Below are 21983 nucleotides of genomic sequence, written 5' to 3'. Positions count from 1 at the left end.
TGAAGGATAATTGCTTTACAAAATTTTGTTGTTTTCTGTCGAACCTCAGCATGAATCAGCCACACGTATACACATGTTCCCTCCCTTTTGAACCTTGCTGCCATCTCCTGCCCCGTCCCATCCCTCTAGGTTCATGCAGAGCCCCTGTTTGAGTTTCCTGAGCCATATAGCAAATTCCCATTGGCTATCTATGTTACATATGGTAATGTAAGTTTTAACAGTTTTAATTCTAGTGTCACTAGTCTGGAACATCAGTAAAATGTAAACTCCCTGAAAAGGGGGACATTGTTTTGTTCGTTGCTATGTTTCCAGCCCTCAGTCACCAAATAAGTAGTAAAGACCAAATAAATTGTTGAATGAACCAACAGTTTTCGATTTTACCATTGTAGTTAAGCAGATAGCCATAAGTGTTGATCTCTTTGAAATAAGTGGTAGAGAATGGGAAAAAAATGATAAAACTAAGTATCTGGTGTGGTGAGGTAGGGAGATGTGCATGTAAATAAGTATTCTTTAAACTCTCTACTTAATTTCTTGTCTCTATTGTGAACTGTTTCTTTTCTACAACAGTAATCTCTCTCCCTTTTTAAATTATAGTGCCTTTGCTACCCTTGAAGAGGAGGCTTGTACAGAACTTGTTCCTTACCTTGCTTATATACTTGATACCTTGGTCTTTGCATTTAGTAAATACCAGCATAAGAACTTGCTCATTCTTTATGATGCCATAGGAACTTTAGCAGACTCAGTAGGACATCACTTAAACAAACCTGTAAGTATCTATGATGAACCATTATGAGAAAAATCAAATAGAAAGCATACTAAATAAGTTATCATATACTTGAAAATTAAAATGTTTAGGGAGGTACAAACACCTAGTGTTTGCTGCTTTAAGAATATAGGGCTGAAAAAGATAGCAAGTGTACTTACCTTTAAATAATTCTTTACAAAAAGAAATACGTGCAGGGTGTGAAAATTACAGCAGCTTATCACATGAATATACCAACACATTTTAGAGTGACTAAAGGAAAGGGGATAAAGGTTTTATACTCTGGATTTCAACTCTGTTTCTAGGAGTGTTGAGAAGAGATGGATGAATCTGATTTGTTTAAATGGGATTTAAGTAATATTAGAATTTTAATATAGCTTGAAATCCCCTGCTGAAGAATAGACTTCATGTTTATGATTACACTGTAAAACATCTTAAGAAATAGTCTGTGTTTATAGGTTGTGCTTGACACTTGGTGCAGGACACTTGTTTGTGGGTTTGCTTTGCTGGTTTTGGTTTTGTTTGGTAGGAGGTTTCCTAATGTCTTAGATTAGGCTACTTGGAATCTATGCCCCTGTTTACATGATGACTGTCTATTGATTTGATTCTTCTGTCTTAGAACATTTAAATGATCATGAATCTTTTTCTACAAATGTCTTTAATAAATTTAATTGTCATTTATAACTTAATGAACAGCGAGTCATATTACATGTCACAGGTCACGGGACTAAAAAAGTTCAAAGAATAAGTCTTACAATTCTTTGTGTAAAAATTTTATACAATTACTCTAAATGGTTTTTAGTTTTCATAGACTCAGCATATACTTGTTTACATATGATAGTGGAGCTTTCTGTGTTTTTCATCATTGTAATTTAGGAATATATCCAGATGTTAATGCCTCCACTGATCCAGAAATGGAACATGTTAAAGGATGAAGATAAAGATCTCTTCCCTTTACTTGAGGTATTTTACTGACCATTTGTATGTGTGTTAGTCAGCTTTATCAGACTCTGCAACCCCATGGACTATAGCCTGCCAGGCTCCCCTGTCCATGAAATTCCCCAGGCAAGGATACTAGAGTGGGTAGCCATTCCCTTCTCCAGAAGTATACTAAGCTGGCAACATTTAGCTAACCTGTTTTTCATTTTAAAAAAAAACACATGTTCAGATCTATAATGACTATATGTAATAAGTGTTAATTTACATTCTGAACCTTTTCTGTTAAAATGCTGAATAAACGTGCAACTCCATATAACTTGAACTGTGGTACATCTGTACCAAGTATGTATGCTCAGTCTCTTCCGTCGTGTCCAGCTCTGCAACCACATGTAGGGTAGCCCACCAGGTACCTCTTTACTGTATGGGCTTTTCCTGGCAAGAATACTGGAGTGGGTTGCCATGTCCTCCTCCAGGGGATCTTCCTGACCCAGGGATTGAACTTTGTCTCTGCATTGCAGGGGAATTGTTTACCGTTGAGCCACTAGGGAAGCCCAGTGACAAACTATAGAATTTATGTTTTTCTAACCTGTTCTACTTGATAGTAGATTATCTTGGAGATCTTTCCTTATAAGTATATATATATATGTCCATCTCTACTTAACTGTATTTCTTTATGTAGATATACAGCCATGTCATAATTGATATAGCCTAAATTCTTTTATCTTGTTTATGCATATATATATATATATATATACTCATATACATGTGAAGTAGCATTGATACCTTTTCTATATAGTTTGAAGGTTTGTTTTTCATGTATTTAACTACTATTTTTAAACACCCCTCCCCCCAAGTTTATATGCTTTTCAGATAACTGAATGCATTCTCAAATGTGGTAACTTAAATCTGGATGAATTGATTTTGGTAGAGCCAGATCAGTCATTCTAGTCTCCCCTAATATTTCAGGGTTCACCACTTCTGCCTTGAATGGTCCCTACCCAGCAAAGGAAAAACTTCTGTGTCAAAGAGCAATGGCTAATTCTGGCCCAACAGAATAAAAAGAATAATTATAGTTAAATATATTTACTTCCAGGCAAGGCTCAGAATGTGCCCAGTAAGATCTACCCACATTATTGACCAAGATGGGAGGATAAATAAATCTCTCATATTTGAGGGGAAAAAAATAGGAATATGTAATACTGAAATTTGTTCCTGAAAGATAACGTTCATTATAGAAACCTTAACATTTTTTTTTTTTTTTTTTTGAGGAAACCTTCCTTGACTAGCTAGTAAACTTAGCAGCAACAAAACTGCATCCAAAAGAGAGGTTTGAAAAGATGAAACTGCTATACTGTAGAAGAGTAGAAATGACCGGGATTTTATTGAGTATACTGTCAAGCATTTATCATGATCTTAGTTACACCTGGAAATGTTACATACATCTCCTTTATCCTTCCTAGTGCCTGTCTTCAGTTGCCACAGCCCTGCAGTCTGGCTTCCTTCCGTACTGTGAACCTGTGTATCAGCGTTGTGTAAACCTAGTGCAGAAGACTCTTGCACAAGCCATGGTATTTAAAAAAGTTTTTTATATCTTTCCCTTCTTGGCATCGGAAACGTTTTTCTAAGGATAGGCATAATGTATACATACTTTTTCAGTAATTGGTTTAAAGTAAGTTTTCAAAAAATTGTGTAATTTCAGCTGAACAATGCTCAACCAGATCAATATGAGGCTCCAGATAAAGATTTTATGATAGTGGCCCTTGATTTACTCAGTGGCCTGGCTGAAGGACTTGGAGGCAACATTGAACAGCTGGTAGCACGAAGTAACATTCTAACACTAATGTATCAGTGCATGCAGGTGAGATTTACTGAATTAAAACTAATAGAAACTTTTGGTTCTCTGTGTCAAATTGGGATTAATTTCTGCTTCTTTCTTGCAGGATAAAATGCCAGAGGTTCGACAGAGTTCCTTCGCCCTACTAGGTGACCTGACAAAAGCTTGCTTTCAGCATGTTAAACCTTGTATAGGTATGAGTATTTTCTATTGCTGTAATGTGGTTTTTAACATTATCTTTCATCAGCTGTGTTTTATTATTAAACTGAAGTCTAATGAAATGCTGACATGTACTAATGTACATTTTACCGGTTAAATCTACTCTGATTGAAGCAGGTGGTTTGGAAGCCCCTATTCTCTTGTTCCTTTGAATTCACCATCATTTCAGCAGCTTGTTAGGTGTTAATGTGACTGAATTTGCTTTAGAGTAAGGGACATGCCCACCTGTGAACCTTGGTCCTGTATGCTAGTTTATAGATACTTCTTGAATAGCCTCTTTGTTTGGTAGAGGTACCCAGAAATAATAATATAATCAAGTTTTCTCATGATAAACCAGCATAAACTATAGGAAATTTCAGTTTTCTTAAAAGTGAATGAATTTTTTTTTCTGTTTTAGTGGCATAGTGTTTGTCTTAGCCTTTTGTGAAGATAATAAGCGATTGCTTGAATAATGTAACCTGAATTGCTGTCAGACCCATAGATTAAATCAAGTTTTGGTTCATTTTCGTTTCTATATCCCATCATTTAATCTTGGTTTAAAATATTCATGTTAATTTTTTTTTCATTTGATACAGTGTGCTTTGGGAGGCCCCCCTCCAGTTTTTTTTTTAAGATGTAATTGACATGTATCAAGACTTTTTATGTGGGGGATGAGAACTTTTAAGATCTACTGTCTTAGCAACTTTCAAATAAACAATACAGTATTATTAACTGTGACCTTCCCAGGTGGCTCAGTGATAAAGAATTCACTTGCCAATACAGAGAATGTAGGTAGGTTCTATCCCTGGGTTGGGAAGATCCCCTGGAGAAGGAAATGGCAACCCACTCCAGTATTCTTTCCAGGAAAATCTCATAGACAGAGGAGCCTGGTGGCCCTACGGTCCATGGGGTCACGAAGAATTGGACATGACTGAGTGACTGAACACACGCATACACACTATTAACTGTCGTTATACTGTGATATACCACATCCCCCAGAAACGAACTTATTTCAGAACCAAAAGGTTGTATCTTTTGACCTTCAATCAGTTGCCAGTTGTATTTTTCAGTCATGTGTTTCTGAACTTGAATAATAACATTAATTATGATGTGTTAAAGTAAGGCATCAAGTTTAAGCCTACCTACTCTAAATGAAAGTGTGGTGAATTATTGTTTTATGGAAAACCTTGTTCTGCAGATACTTTCCACCTGATTGAAGTATTTGAGTTTAAATTTGTACGAAAAGTTTTTTTTTTTTTTTTTTAAGACTATAGATCATATACCTTCTTCAAAGACTATAGATCATATAGCTTCTTCAAGAGATACACAATGTCTGGTTGTTTCTCTGTTTTTCATGTTACAAACCGTGGATTATTTTCTAGGTTAGTGTTTCTCAAGAGCAATTGGCAATATCTGGAGACACTGTAGCACAGGGAATGTGTTACTGGTGTCTGGTGGGTAGGGGCGAAAAATGTTTCTAAATATCCTATAATACATGAGACAGCCCCCTACAATAGAATAATCTGACCCAGATTATCAGTATTGCCAAAACTGAGAAATTGTGAAATCAACTGGTATATTAGGGATTAAAAAATTATATTCTAATTCTTCATTCAGTAGAGAGAATACATATGTAGAGATATTTCCCATATCAATAAATTATAGCCCATAGGTGGCTCAGATGGTAAAGAATCTGCCTTTAATGCAGGAAACCCAGGTTCAGTCCTCATGTGGGGAAGATCCTCTGGAGAAGGGAATGGCAACCTACTCCAGCTTTCTTGCCTGAAAAATCCTATGGACAGAGGAGCCTGGCAGGCTATAGTCCATGGGATCGCAGAGTTGAACATGAGTGAGCGACCAACTTTGACAAGTCGTACAGATGAGGCAGGATTATTACTTAATTCTTTCTCTTTATTTACCAGTTTTAAAAGGAACAAATTGATTTCCAGCATCTTGCACAAGTCCTATATTGTATTTCAAGAGTTTAGTTTTTGTTTGTGTTAGTTATTTGAGTGTCAGTATGAACTCCTAACTTTCATTTTCCCTTTTAAATGGAGGATGATATTCAGAGACCACAATCTGACATTAGAGTAAACGTGCCAAAATCATTGATTTAAAAAATTCTTTGTGTGTGAAAAACCAGCTTTGAAGAAGGTTCTATTGTATCATATTTTCACTTTTAAAGTGAAATATTTAAAATTTTCTGTCTGATGCCAGGAGAAATTACTCTGACCAACTCTTTTTAATGATACTTAAAGTGAAACCAAACTGGGGCTACTTCACATGAAAGTTCAGTGGCCAGATATTTCCTCCTTCATTTTCCTAAGATAATTATTGCCAACACTTTGTTTTTTTAAAGGTTATATTTTGTCTAGGTTTCAGTTTCCATTGGGTAGATTTCTTTTAAAGCACAAAACAGTGCTATTGAGAAGTTTAATACATAGTTTAAAAGCTTTTTTTTTTTTCCTAGCCGATTTCATGCCAATATTGGGAACCAACCTCAATCCAGAATTCATTTCAGTCTGCAATAATGCCACATGGGCAATTGGAGAGATCTCCATTCAAATGGGTAAGATTTCCCCCCCCCCCCCCCCCCCCCGCCATTTACAAACATTAAAATTTTTAGATAACTTAATATTTTTGTAATTGCCTTTTTCTAATGAGCTTTACCTATGTAAATACATAACGTATCACAGTAAAGGGGGCAACATATTTTCCATTGATATTTTAACAATGAAATGTTTCTTTTTTTGTTTTCTCTCTCGGGGATGATCTAGGTATAGAGATGCAGCCTTACATTCCTATGGTGTTGCACCAGCTTGTAGAAATCATTAACAGACCCAACACACCAAAGACGTTGTTAGAGAATACAGGTACCATACGACTGAACTGTTAACGGTGAAGAGAACAATCTGCCTTGTCATTTTAAGTTAAGATGCGTAGAGAAACCAAAGCAAAGCTAGCTTTAGAAACCCAGCTTATTAATTAGTGCCTGTTTGGGATTCTCAGTCATGAAATGAACTGTTTGAGCTTCATTCCATAGCCAGTTTTCAGAAACTTTCCAAAAAACACTTTTTCCTCTGCTACAGTGTTTTAATATTCCCTAAAATGGACCCCAGCTCAGATAACTATATGAATTTTTCATTAATTCAGAGTGACTGCTAGCTGGGGAGAATTTTTTTTTAATATGTAAAAATGTAGCCCAAAATAGATTGTATTGTAGTAGTTAGTCTGTTAATAATGGCATACGTATTTTGTATTTTGTTGTATACTTTTCTTCAAATTGGGAACTTGAGCAGTGTCTTGTGGGATTTTTATTCAGAAGGCTTGTTTCTCTTTTGCATTTATAGAGAGCATGTTTATATTAAAGAGTACCTTCCATACTATAGAACACATTGCAGGGTGATTTCTTCTTGCTCTGCCTAACTTCTTGCTAATGATTTTTTGAAGTATGAATTTTGTTTTCAATCAGGCATGTCTTTTTCTTCATATACTAAGACAGTTCCAGTAGTATATTCATAGTCAATGAATGCCTTGCTAAAATACTGGACAAAGATTTAAATAAGTTTTTCTAAATAAATTTATCCTCAAAGGTATTTTAATTTTATGGTTTTTAATTGTAGAAAGTTTATTATATCCTAATGTGATTATTGGTATGGAAGGAAGTCTTTTAATTATGAAACAGTTATATGGCTGTTTGGCTGTATGGGTACTGTTTGTATCTTAAAGTGAATTAGATTTTCCTTCTAAAAAGCACAAAAACCTATGTGTAGGATGGTTATGAAATCTTGTCAGGTGTTTATCTCTTTAGAATGCAGTACCTATACATGACATTCAGATTTGAAATACTTGCCATTATAAAATTACTGTTGAACATTAAGAAACTTCTTATTTATTTTTAAATGTGAATGCATAACTGCAAATAAATGTTGAGTGTAATGTATATTAAAGTTTCTTGTGGGATATCAGCTGGTGAATTTGCTATATAGTTTCTCGAACAAATTGGCTTTATTTATAAGATTATATTCTAAATATGAATCTACCCTAAGTAAATCAAAAGGTAGTTGATAATGCCTTTCAAGTTGATGGATTGAATTTGTATAATTAAGAAATATACTTGGAATTCACTGGATTATTCTTATCGCAAGTGACTGCAGAAAATGTTTCTCTTATTCCTTACCCAAAGGAGGAGAGATTAATTATTAAAATTGTGGGTAATATCTGTAGATTTTAGCAACTTAATTATTAATACCATTGTCTTATTAGTTCATAAAGTCAATTCCTTAGTGTTTGCAGTTACTTGCTTTTTTTCTAATTAGTATATCCTACACTGAACTTTTTCAATGGACCATCATCTGCTTTATCGCATGTTTCATTGGATTGTTCATACTTGCCTGTTTAATGAGAATGTTGCATAGTTTGTGTCTTTTGAACATAGGTTTTCTTTCTCTTGCTTCATATGAATCTGCTGGATTTTAGTATTATCTGTGTAGTTTGCTTCAAGTAATCCTTAAACATTTTTCTTTACTCCCTCCCCACCCTTTTTTTATGAAAGGTTAACCTGTAAGTTTTTGAGAGAACACCATTAAAGCACCTCATGGTTTGTTTTCTGTTTGTATTTTTTTTCCCATTGTGTATAAATGTATTTATATGTATGTACCTTTGAACTGCAGAGTGCAGTTCTGAGTTGCCCTTGTTTTAGCTCTTTGTAAGTTTAAGAACTTAACTAAGTTTTGATGGTGAATTTATATTTGATTCCCACTTCCGATTTTTAAAAATAAAATATTAGCATGTAATCATGTGCTTTATTATCTATCATTTTGTGCTGTGCATTTCATAGCAAGGACAGAATATTTGTTCCTTTGGGCCACATATCACATGCCATTATAGTGGACTAAATTTTCTTTTTGTCAAATAGGGTTTGAAATTAGAATTATTATCACCATCAGAGGTTTTTTTGGAATGGGATTTTTGACATAGCACAGCAATTTTCCAATCCTTTTATTCAGTATGTACCATAACACCTAAAATATGATAGTTGATTTTGATGTTAGGCAACAAATGGTCCACTGGTTTATTTTGGAAATGTTGGCAAACAAACAAAAAATATACCAAAATTTTGATTAAATTCCTAGATAATTGCAAAGAATAAAAATCACTTTTAAAAAGCAGTATGAAGAAGTGAGAAAGATTTTAACTTCTGAGAAGTATGTTTGAGCAGACAATTCAGAAATGTAATCATTTACATTTACTGTTACTTCTTGGCGGGGGGGGGCTACATTTCATTATTAAACTCTGGAATTTTAACTGATTTTGAAGGAAGAATCTATCTATATCTATTGAATCCGCTCATCGTTTTTATTAACAGAATATCTTTTAACACTTGATTGAGCGAGAAAAGCAGTTCATCATGGTTTTTGGTGTTCTCTCAATCTTTAAAGTTTTTTTAATTCCTTTTGTTTTTCTTTTTCCAAGAGTATGCCATATATGTTGCTGCCCCTTATTATAGGGGGTGGTAATAAACAGCACTGGTGAAATCTTATGTTTATTATCATACACAAATTCTGTTGGTTTCTGTTTCTGAGTTATTTGTTGTTTTTTCTTTATTTTTTCTCCTTCCCCCTCATTTGCTCATGTCTTGGTTGGCGTTTGGTGGTGTATAACCGTGATTGCGTTACCTTAGCAATAACAATTGGTCGTCTTGGTTACGTTTGTCCTCAAGAGGTGGCCCCCATGCTACAGCAGTTTATAAGACCCTGGTGTGTATTATTCAATCTTTTTTTTTTAATTCATTTTTCTTCACTCTTTCTTTCTCTTTCTATCTCACTTTTAGATATATTTTCAGTTGGTTACAAAAATCACAATCCTTAATCATTGCCAACCATGTGACTAATCTTGTCCTATCGGGTTTGTGAGGTTTTCAGTAGCATCGTCATGTATATTTATTTTATGTTGTGGCTAACGACTAATTGATGCATGGGATAAGATTGTCACATGCTTGCTGTGTTAAAAAGCTTGATTATACATAAAAAGCATTTAAATATCCACCAGTAAAATAAAGATGCATGCAAATTCTATAAATTTTAGGTTTCTGCATTGTTTCCTTTTTAGAATTAATTTGAAAATTTGGATTGCATTAAGAAATACATGTTTAAATTTGTTATGTATAAAAATCTTATTTGCTTGTTAATGTAAAAATTAAACATCTACACCATAAGTTGTATAGTAATAGTTTCTATTGTGGCAGTATATCCTATGTTCTGCTTCTTTCAATTGACAGTCTTTCAATTCAAGTCATTTTTAGTAGTGTTTAATGGAATACAAGTCATAATACAGTGTTAAAAATTGATAATTTACTCTTGGCTCAAGCTAATTAATAGTGTAAATGGAAGATTAAAATCAGTTGTTATTACTTAGATGCAATCTATTGGTAAGAATTGTGAATTTCAAGGTTTTCACTGTATTGAGATTAGATGGGCCTAACATAGTATGAGAAGCTTAAGCTTTATGAAAATTCTTTGAATATAAACATTATCTCTACTTTGGTGCTTATTCCATTAAATACTGTCCATTAGAATTGTAGTTAAACCTACTTTTTACTTAAATGCTAAACTCAATTCTATAATTTAATAGGTGCACCTCTCTGAGAAACATAAGGGACAATGAGGAAAAGGATTCAGCATTTCGTGGGATTTGTACCATGATCAGTGTGAATCCCAGTGGAGTAATCCAAGTAAGATTTTAATTTTTAATGTTCTGAATTATTAAACTTTAAAGGAGGGGAGGTATTTTTAAGCTATAATTATGAAAATATTACCTATTTTTACAGAAGATACATGTGTTTTCAATGCATATTTCCTAATACCTTGAATTGATAATATCTATTTTTATTTTCTAAATCTTTTTTTCTGTCGTGGCTTATAATAACAACAGATTGGAAGAATAAAAGTTATTATTCTTGACCTGAATTAAGCCAAAGCTTCTTTCCTCCACATTTAGATCTCATTTATTTACTTTGTAAATGCTTCCTAAAGCAGTGAATGTAAATTTCCTGAGTTTGAGGCTCTCTATACTTAAGAGAATAATTAAATAGTAGGATACTCTTTCTCTTACTTAGTAAATAAAATAGAGTAATGGGTTAACCATTATAGATGCTTTAACTTTGATTTATTATCCTTATTTTGTTTCCTGTACTAGTTCAGATTATATTTAGACATCTTTAGCATTTAAAGAATTATTTGGCAACAATACCAAACGTGAATCTGATCAAACCTCTGGATCCAACTTACACATAAAATGTAAAGGAACATGTTGATTGACACCAGATGTGTGAAATCAACAAAATACAGGCTGTGGGCTTTAGGTTAAATGCCCCACGTTCCTCAACAGATACAAATTGTAAGGAAAAGAAAGTGTAAGAAGGATTTTCAAGAAAACCTTTCACTTTTAAGAGATTGGTGCTTTGAACATTTTTTACCTGGTGTGTAGAAAATAGGCATTGAACCACGTACACATAGAAGAACTGAAAACTAAAATCTTTTAGCTAATTTCACTAGCTGCAAAAGCATTGAGTTTCTTGGTTTTTCCCCAATGCTTAAGAACTTTTTGTCACTTTAAATATGTTTTAGAGGTATCTGATACGTAGTATATACCATATTAAGAAGGAGCATCTTCCTATAGGGATTTTTTGTTGTTGTTTTGCTTTTTGAATTAACATTTAGGAACATGAAAGTAACACGTGTGTAGTCATGAAATCACTACCAATTACAAATTTTGCATGATTATATACTTTAAATTTTTAACATTGGCTTTCAATATTGGGAAGACATAGGAATCATAATTTGAATAAACCATAAATTTTAGACACATGCATTTTATTTGCCTGAATATGTGTTTTATGTGTATATTTTAGTATTAGTGAATTTTGGAGTTAATGAGGTTCTTTGAATTTAATAGTAAAATTTGAAGTAGTCGACATCTCACACCGTCGGCAATATTTTGTATGTTGAACTGTTTCAGTAAGATAGTTGAGACTGAAAAATACTTAAGTGAAGTATTTCAAGTATATACCTATTATCATCTTGTTCTCTTAGTCATAATAACCTGATTGTCTTTTAAATAACAGTCTGAGCATTGGGAGTTTTCTTGTTTGTCTGAGTTGAGTTGGATTAGGTGCTATTAGTAACTAATTTTTGTTCTAACTTAATGGTCATTTCATTTACATTTCTGCCTGAAGATGGATCTTGAAATTTAGGCCTATTAATTTTCATATACTTTAAATCAAATTTATTTGATTTATATTTAACTAGCTTAAAATTATTTCTCAGCCAATCAAAACTGTAAAATTACTGAATTTATAGGATTCTCTAATTCTATAAATGAAGGTTTTGAACTAGTGCTTATTTGATGCTTTCAGTCTTTTGCTGATGCTCTACATTTACTAGACTGGGGTTTTGTTCTGTAATGTAAAATGAAATACAGGAGGGCACTAAATTCTAATATAAACGGTATGAGTTAGAGATTCCTTGATAAGGTGGAGTCTTAGGACAACCATTAAGAAATCACTTACAATTCCTTATCATAGCTGTTAAAATTTCCTTTCTTTTTACGTAGGATTCTCTTGGTATATATATTCTGAGGTTTACATATGTCTTTTGTTGTGTTCGTATTTGACAAAAAAGAATCAATATAAGATGTATTTCTTGCTTGTTACAGGATTTTATATTTTTTTGTGATGCTGTTGCATCATGGATTAATCCAAAAGATGATCTGAGAGACATGTTCTGTAAGGTAACTAAAAAGTCTTTATGATGCATATCTTGTAACTGTTGCAGTCCTAGTTGGGAAGTAAATTATGTTTTTATTTCATATGACACTGAGACTCTTTGAGTCAATATTGGTAGACTGTGTAACCTTTGTCTTGGTAAAGAAATTGACTTTCTTTTCTTGATATACTTTGTATATCAAGTCACTTGTAGTGACTTTTGTATATACAAGTCACTTGTAGTGACTTTGTATCAATAGAGCACATACTTCTAAAATATTTTCTCAAGCAGTACCACTGTTTCATGTAGACCCATTATCCCAACTACACTAAATAAGTAGTTTGTTAGTTGCCTGGTTGTGTCTGACCCTTTGCAACCTGTACCCTTGCCAGGCTCCTCTGTCCATGGAATTCTTCAGGAATACTGGAGTGGGTTGCCATTCTCTTCTCCAGGGGATCTTCCCAACCCAGAGATCAAACCTCGGTCTCTTGCGTTGCAGGCAGATTCCTTAGCATCTGAGCCACCAGGGAGGCCCGTACAAAATAGCATATATTTTCAAAAATGACTGACTAAGATTGGAGTATAATATGATCTGTTGAACAAAGTCAGTCTTAGTAGTCATAACAAGGATTAAACCTGTCTGTTTCAGTAATGTCCCCTTGGGTTAATTCTAGTCACCCCTCAATAGTGAACTATATAGTTGCAGCCATGAACCCAAAGCTTTGTATATTTTCAGTTTGAAAATATGGCATAAAAATTTTAATCCCTTGGGTGAATTCTATACCTTTATGCTTGCTTCTCATTACTATTTTGGCAGAGTTGCTTATAGTACTTCTTTTACTAGGACACTTACTGAATTCTAATCTTCTCAAAGTAAAGTGTGCCTCATATCTATCCTATGAGGTGCTTTTGGGTAAGACAACGGAATGATACAGATTTCAACAAAGTTTGAGAATACTTTAAAATGGATAAAATTTTGGAATAATCAATAGTGTTTGATTTCAGAAGCTATGCAGATACGAGTTTCTCTCTTGTTACTGATTATTTAATGATGATTTACTCTTTGCAGATCCTTCATGGATTTAAAAATCAAGTTGGAGATGAAAATTGGAGGCGTTTCTCTGACCAGTTCCCGCTTCCCTTAAAAGAGCGTCTTGCAGCTTTTTATGGTGTTTAATCTCATATACTTAAGCTGCAGTCCCAAAATTAGGGGTAAGTTGTAAGAAATTTGGAGTTTTTCAGGATGGAAAAATTTAAGTTAAGACTTCAATCTAGAACTACTGAAGAGAATAAAAGCTGTTTGTTTTCCACAGAGGTTGAGTAAAAGAGTCTTATATTTGACTTAAAATTTACTTATGTGAAGCCTACAGATTTATTTATTTATTTATTTATGAGCCAGCAAAGCAAGATAAAATGCATGATTCCACTTTGAATCCTCTTAGAAGGAAATCCAAGTTGGTATGCTAGTTAAATTTCAACCTGTCCTTTTCTTAATTTTTGCCCTTTAAGAGATCACCAACATTCACTGGCAGGGTAGAGATGGTTTTAGTTTTAAATATAGTCTTTTATATATCAAGAGCTTTCTGTGTTGTGAGCTTTAGGGAAAACTCAAGTAGAACTGGAGCTCAATTTGGTCTCAGTAAAAATAATTATTCAATATTTATTCTTCATATTTTATTGAGTCCCCACCTTGTGCCCAGCACACAGTTTGTTTGTTTGAGAGATTCGTTTTTGATTTGGGGTAGTAAAGAGGTAAGTCCACCTGGACTCTTGTTCTTCGAGTGTTTCTGACCTAAGTCAAACTAACAATTCTGGTATTTTAGCCTTAGTTCCCTCATTAGGTTATTTTGAGGATTAAATACTGTGCTATATGTGGTGCCAGGACTTAGTATGTTGCCTCACGCACTAAGTTGGCTCTTTTATAAATATTAGAAATATGGGTGATGATGTTTTAATTCAAGAATAACAGCTCCCATTGAGATCCATTGTACACATAGGGATAAAGAATTAGACCCATATCACCCTACAAGCCGTATTTTATCTGTTTAAAGTTCTGCACGCCTCTCTGTGCCTGATATCACTTTCTGTATCTGATGCAAGAGACACTTGAGAGCCATAGGAGAAGGAAGCAACGTGGCTTCACTGGCTAGCATGATCATGGGCAATTTGTCCAGTTTTTCATGTTCTTTAGAGATCGTATTGTTACTTGATTAATTTTATGTTCCACTGGTCTTATAAAAGAAACAATTTTGTTTAAGTATAAAATTGTTTTGTTTTCTTACAGGTCCTTCAGTCTTGGAGACTGTGAGGGAGCCTCTGCACCCAGGGAAAATGTTACCCTTTACAGGGGGGAAGGGTAAACCAGTAGGGAATACAGTACAATCCCAACCCTACTGGGAGGGGCGGGAGGGAGGTGTTGCCGTCACTGTATTAAGTCGATGTTGGGAAACGTTTTAACATCTGGAGCCTTTGTGGGTGGAAATCTGTCTCCAATTACAACACTGCACTGGATGTGAAGAAGCAAAAAAAAACCAAACCTATCTACTCACAAAACAGTACATTCTGGAATATTATGGGGAATTGTACCAAAACAAGAACCATATAAATGATGCATAGGGATAAGAAAGAAGAGAAATTCTATAGCGCACAATAAAGGAAACCTGAGACTGGGGATTAGAAACAGTAAAGGGTTTTTTTTTGTTTTTGTTTTTTTTAATTTAAAAAGTTTTATAAAATTTCCCACATGATGGGGCCTTGTTTTTGCATGCTGATGAAGAACTACACAAATGAAAGCTAATAGAGTTAAAATCAGCTTGCCTACCCATAGTAGAAGCAGGTTCTTGGAAGTTACAATTTAAGGTACCCCAAAAAGTTGGAAATAAAACAAAACAAATTTAAACAATGAAGCACCCTGTGAAATGCCAAATGAGTCACTCCTTTTACCCTCGTGGGGTGGGCAGGGAGGGAGAAATAAATGGGGCTGGACATATCGAACTAAAGATTGACATCTTGATTTTTCATTAAGACATTAACGTAGTGGATATAATTTGATGGTTGTACATCATTAGATTTAATTTCTAGGCCAAGATATTGTTCTTTTTAAAGTGCAGTTTAAGGTTCAGGCATGCGTTCTGGCTCATAGTGATTGAAAGTACTTTAAATTAGTGGGAAAGTAGCATGCTTGCATCACATAGAGTGAGATTGGTATTCAGTTACCTCTGTTGCGCCAGTTTGTGTTGCAGTTTACCGATTCAATATAGCCCTGCATTTAAAATTCCTTTTTAAGATTTGTGAATTTTATTTTTATTAAGAATATAGATATAAAGTACTGTAGTTTACAGCTAGGCCTTGAAATAATCTTTTTAGGATCTGTTAGGAATAAGGTTGGTATTGTATCGTGTGTAACCTGCACAATGTGGAAAGCTGATAAACCTGTGCAAAATCTTTGCCTCTGTGCTGTCAGTGTGATGTGCTTTCTGCATGGTTATATACTACTAGTGATTTTATCAAAACTTCTCTAAAACTTAAATTACATGGTAAAAGATCTGTAAGAGGCTGCATAAATGTTAGTTGGCACATAAGGACAATTGTAGAAGTTGAAGACATGATCGCTATATTTCAATGTTTATTCCCACTCAACATTGCCTTCTAAGCTTTCTTTTTTTGTTCAAAGCATGATCTTAAAGATATGTTTAAGTTAATGGATGTAATGCAGGGTTCCTACACTGTATTGGCGCATGTTGGTGGCCCTCTGTGCCCTAGATACATGCACACGGGGTGCAAGTAAAAAGCTACAGAGTGAAAGTTGGTTTGGATCCTCTTCATTTCATTTGTTTAGCTTTTCTGTTATTTTTCTCTACTTACATGTATTCCTGTGAATAAATCCTTGTTAAGTTAACCCTTTACTTTTCCTTCCATGTGTATTTTCTTATATACTGTGAATGTGAAAACCTAACTGGTACACTTGATCTTGTGTCCATATGGAAGTGCAAGTCTTTATTAATTTGGATTGCCTGAACAGTGTATCCCATGATGATGAAGGAAAATGGAGAGATTTTTCTTTTTAACTCTGCTGGTCAGAGATGAAGCCACACCTTTCCATTTTTCAATGCTGCATATTTAATCTGCAACAGAAATGTTAAGCCATAACAACCTTTTTATATTTTAGTTTGTCACCTTTGCATTGCAGAATAAATACTGAATAACCATTTTTGTAAGCAGTTGCTCCTCTTTGCATGGTTCTATTCCTCTAAAGGTGTTGAATGATACAGCCATTGCACTGAAGTTTGAGCTGTATGCGTGTGAATTTATAAATACCGTTTCAAAAAAATTCAAATGCATGGTAGCATGCAGAAAGGTTTTTGTTGTGTGTGTGTATGTATTTTTTTTAACATGTTCTTTCACCTTCTTTTCTCTACTTTGGCTTTGCAAATTTCAGTCTGTAGAGCCTGAAATTAAATCATATTTTCAGTGTCCAGTTGTTTTTAATCGTAAGTTGGATCCAAAGGGTATGTAGCATTTTGCTTTCTAGTACCGATGCCTCATTGGGAGCTCAGAATATGCTTCCTAGTTAGTGTTTAAAACCTGATTAGGGTAGCTATTTTATCCTCAACTTCTAGTGATCTGTAGTTCTCCAAAACTTTTTAATATGGGAGATATTTTAATATTCTGGAATAAGTAGTAAAGATTTTAAATTGAGAGAAAAGACAAAATTCTCAAGAACTCTTTTAAAACATACAAAAACAGTCTTCAATAAAGTTATCTGGACCTGTGATTGACAATTCTCTATTGACTGAAAAGCATTATTGTTACCTATTGAGTGGAAAAATTAATTTCTAATTAGATATGTAACAAGTCGTGCCCCTTTTTTGTAGTCAGTGTGTTTTTAAATTAAAAGGAAATTTAATTTAAAAATACAACATATAAATAAATAGACTGCAACCTGAGATGGGGTTGGGGTTTTGGGGTTTTTTCCCCCACCTTGAGGTTATAGTTTCTTCCTAATTGTATTTCAGATACATAGTATAACATAGGAATTTGCAGAAGCCATTTAAGTTATCTTTTGAGGTAAGCTCTGATTTAGCATTTATTCTGATAAAACTTAATACATCATGGGATATATATATATATATATATATATAAAGCAACTTAATTCTTGTGGTGTAGTCTTAATAGTTCTGAATGTTGACTGAATGTCTATGAGATTGTGAGTTTGTCCTTGTTACATTCCAGTGTTTCGCCTCTTGGCATGCTTAAGGCACGGCTTCCTTCATCTGCTCCTTCCACACTAACATGCTGTTAGTGTGCCCAACTACAGAAATAGCCGCTGCTAAGTGATGTAGATTTTCTACTTGAATATTTTTATGTTGTAGGAACCTCAGGAGGTCAGTGTTTACTGTTTTATATATGCCTTCTTTTTCCTGTTTGAGCTTCTCTCTTTGAAGGATTCTAACAGAACAAAAGCTGCTGATCAACCTAAGTTGGAAACAGAAAGTGTATTTAATATAGTTTAAATGCATGTTTGGCAGTTCCATGTTACAGTCCATTAGTAAGTGAACCTAGTGCCACAGATATTCATTTATTCAGGAAAGAACTTTGCTTTTTGTATTGTCTAATCTCTTTAATAACTTCATACTGTGTAAAAAAAAATCACACTTTTTTATATTTTGGTTGGTTATTTTCCAAATAATCAACATGTAAATAATCTTTAAGAGCCAGTTCTGATGCTTTACATTATTGCTACTTGATTTTGTGACGCAAGTTAGATTTCAGAATAGATTTTAAAACACTTAACCAAGCCATTACATCTTAAAAACAAAATAAGTAGCATACATTTTGTAATTAACATATTGATAAACACTGTGATTTTTTTGTTAAGACTTTTTCATTGATCTGAATTGCTTAAATTGCATATATTGTAAAATAGGATCAGATGTATATTTTAAAATAATCTCAACTGACTTTCCTCTATTGAAATGCTTTGTCTACTCAGTTATAAAATATTCAGATACAAGTTTTATCTCAGGTGAATACTCTTGTATCCTTCTTTCTTTGGTGACATATGCTTATAAAGGGTCATCATACTTACATTCTTTGTTTTTGTTTTTTTAGTGTATTTCATGAAGAATCTTTCCATTTAGTCTGATTTTCTAATTAGTCTAGCAGACCATGGCGGTGTAAGTCCTTCCTGGCGAGCCCTTTGGCATGCAGGTTTACTTTGAAAGTGAATTCAGTTTGGTTCTCCTTTTCTCCAAACTCTTTTTAAGATAGTAGAGTGGAAAATTTTCTGTCATGTATTAAATTACCCTGCATATAGCTGAAATGCCAGAACTAAACTAATTCTGTCTTAAATCTTTTAGTCTAAATTTAACTTCAATCCTTTGCCATAAAGAAAAAAGTAGGTTTTTTTGCTCCATATAGTTCATCTATATTATTCATATTGAATGTATTAACAGATAACGGTGCAAAAACATTCTTCCCAAGAGAAGAGTGTATCATGCATAACTGCAATTTAAATCCTTTCTTTAGTAGTTCTTTAAACTACACACAGCTTCGCTCATTATTTTTGCAAGTAATACAAGGGGGAAAACACTTTAACAGTCACTACTAGTACTGTTACTGAAATGTAGGCATTGAAATCTTGACGCAAACTATGGTCTTCAGATTAAGGGCCTAAAATAATCTAGAATATAAGTCAGATCAATAAAGAGCTGTTTAACAATATTATCTAGTAATACCATGCAAATGCATTATATACTTAGTACTTAGTCATACTGTATTAAATATAGAGATGTTTCTAATGCCTCTTAAAAATTCAGTTTTATTTAAAATTTTCTTTCACTTGTACACTTTGCAGGTGACTTGTGACTAATTTTTTCAGTCTTACATAGATCTTCCCCCATTGGTATTATATGTGAGGGATTCTTTATGCCTAATTATTATGCTTATTAATTTTTAAGGTATACATTTAAATTTTAAGGTATACATGTTTGTTGTGATTTGTATCCCAGAATGTATTGTTTTTATTTTTTTTTTTATGTGTGCATGATTTTGAGGGAAGTTAAAGTGGTGATTGTTTTTTTCACCTCTTGTATGTTTTAAAATCAAACCAAATCTATTTGCCAAGCATTATATCACTAACTAGGAAAATAGGATTTTTCCCTTTTATTACTATTTTTGTTCATCTACCATAGAATCCCCTTGAAGATGGCTTGGTATTTTTCACAATTAGCTATTTTGCAAGTCCAACTATCTTCCTAAAAGCTTACTATAACATGGTTAGCCTATAAGGCAGTGTTGATTTCCTTCCCAATACCAGCCTCATAAGGGGGTTCTGCTGTTCTATCCCCATATTGCCTCATTGTTCCTCTGTGGATATATAACCAAATTAAGATTGGATGAGTTTTATGGAGATAATAATAAGACAATACTGTGTAAGTAATTTTACTTAATAGATTATCATCTGTGAGAAGATGTTTAAACGTGGTTAATGACTTCATATTATAAAACAGTTTTACACTTAATATTCATGTTAATATTGGGTGCAATAATTTAGTAGTTATAGCTTTAGTTATAAATAACTGGATCTTTCTGCTGACAACTTAGGTTGTATGAGTTATGCTTAAAAGCTTTAAATCTGATGTTTCTTGTACCTGCCACACTATGTTAGAATGTGTCCTTCAAACATATCCTCCTGCAACTTCTCAAACTGTACTAAATTGATATTTCTTGAAGTCAAACTCTGTGCTAACAGATCTTCATTTTAAATAGAATACGGTTTTAATTTTTGATAAGCTGCTGAATTTTAAAGAGAGTTTTTTGGGGCCACCAAATATTTTGGATCATGCAGAGAATATATATTGTACTGTAGTAATTTTGTATTTACATTTGTATGATGTGACATAATAGATGTGAATGTTAATCACTGCTTGACTATGTTAATAAAGTTGTTTAACTATAGATGTTTCACTCTGATTTTTAATGACAGGAAATGAGCTTTCTTCCCCCACTCCTCCCCCCATTTTGGGTCCAGATAGGTCTTGTGTTCCTTGTTTTTTGTTTTGAGGGGCCTTTTTTTTTTTAGCTTACACTTTAATACACTTGTTTGACACCATCTATTTTTTTAAACTGAGTATTAGTTATATAGTGTAGTAAAACTATTTTCCTCACATTTAACTTCTATTATTGATGTATTTCTACAGAGTTGATTCTAGGTTCAGCTTCCAGAGGGGGGAGGAAAAGTTTCTTTTTCTGCAAAAAAAAAGAAAACTAAGTGAAGTCGTGAATAAAACATTGAAAAGGATAGATTGCATGAATGTGTATGAATGTGTGGCCTATTTAGGCTTTCTGGTCATCCTCCAGAAAAAAAAGACTTGTAATTTTGGAAATTAATATTTACAAAAGCAGTAGTTTCCTCTTAAGGTTGTGACTTGTTATTACAGTTGCATGTTATTAATTAAAAATATATTTCAGAGGAAATGTGTTCATAACTGTCAAGTGCTTTTTTTTTTCTGTTTTTTAGATTTAGAGCAAGCAAAGTGCCTGAGGTTAGATGAGTGCAACCCAGAAAAAGAGAAATGAGACTTGGGATTTTTTTTTTTTCCTTTTGTTACCTGTACATGGAAACATTGAGATACCTTACTTGTGTTGGAGAAGAGGGGGAGGGAATGACATCTGGCTATCATGCTGTTCTAAAACATCAAGAAAGATTCCAGGACTTAGGTTGTGGAAGAAGCTAAAACCAGACTAATCCTTAAGTTTTCCATGATTCTGATTGGCTGCTACGGTCTTAAAATGTGCCTGAATCTAAAAATCTTTTGTAAATCTTTAACATTGTAATGAAACTAAAGTACAACTTTTAAGGTGTTTTCACTTTATACTTACTGTTACAGATGGGTGTTTTTTATCTTGTAATGAGTTTGTTAGCAGCCTGACTCCAGTCATTTGCATTACATGTGATTCTTTAGGAATGATTGGAAAAGTAGCAGGTGAACCTCACAGCTCTGAGCTTGGACTTTCTTCCTGCTCTGGTGAGCGCAGAAGCTGCCCTCTTGTCCTTAATCTCAGAATCTTGTGCTGACCTGATGTAAAAGAACCTGCTGAACCATCCTCATAGATCTCCAGTGTTCAACACAATTTGCAAATTACAGTTTAGAAATTCAACTCAATTTCTAAATCATTGGGAAACATAATACCAGAAAATTCTTACACTAAGAACCTTTAAGATTTTGTGTCAGTTATTAGTGTAAATGCTATGCATATTACAGCCATGTTGTTCTGACAATTGAAATTTTATACTAAGTATTCCTTTTCAAACTTATGTGACCTTTTGAAGAACTTCATTAAACAATTTTAAGAAAAACAACAGTTTTAAATGAATTTCATACAACTACCCAATGATACAATGATGATGTTTCTGTGCACACATGAATAATAAATTTGCCTGTTAATATGCACAATACCTATACCATCTTCTATAAATAAT

The 21983-nt window shown here is 33.6% G+C and overlaps 1 protein-coding gene across 3 annotated transcripts in view; it reads left to right on the top strand.

The window, feature by feature from the left end:
- The window catches only part of TNPO1 (transportin 1), an 89139-nt gene extending 68681 nt beyond the window's left edge, over nucleotides 1–20458 (top strand). For all 3 annotated transcript variants that reach the window (XM_061129567.1, XM_061129568.1, XM_061129569.1), the window contains exons 14-25: nucleotides 595–766; nucleotides 1640–1726; nucleotides 3163–3270; nucleotides 3402–3560; nucleotides 3643–3730; nucleotides 6205–6303; nucleotides 6512–6607; nucleotides 9418–9493; nucleotides 10368–10467; nucleotides 12450–12524; nucleotides 13569–13711; nucleotides 14784–20458. In XM_061129567.1, the coding sequence (XP_060985550.1) occupies nucleotides 595–766; nucleotides 1640–1726; nucleotides 3163–3270; nucleotides 3402–3560; nucleotides 3643–3730; nucleotides 6205–6303; nucleotides 6512–6607; nucleotides 9418–9493; nucleotides 10368–10467; nucleotides 12450–12524; nucleotides 13569–13676 (1168 nt within the window). In that variant the 3' untranslated portion in view covers nucleotides 13677–13711; nucleotides 14784–20458. The remainder of the gene's footprint in view (nucleotides 1–594; nucleotides 767–1639; nucleotides 1727–3162; nucleotides 3271–3401; nucleotides 3561–3642; nucleotides 3731–6204; nucleotides 6304–6511; nucleotides 6608–9417; nucleotides 9494–10367; nucleotides 10468–12449; nucleotides 12525–13568; nucleotides 13712–14783) is intronic.
- The last annotated feature ends 1525 nt before the right edge of the window (nucleotides 20459–21983 follow it).

Source organism: Dama dama, chromosome 25 (genome assembly GCF_033118175.1).
Source record: "Dama dama isolate Ldn47 chromosome 25, ASM3311817v1, whole genome shotgun sequence".
Lineage (NCBI taxonomy): Eukaryota > Metazoa > Chordata > Mammalia > Artiodactyla > Cervidae > Dama > Dama dama.
This window is presented reverse-complemented; position numbering and strand designations above follow the sequence as displayed.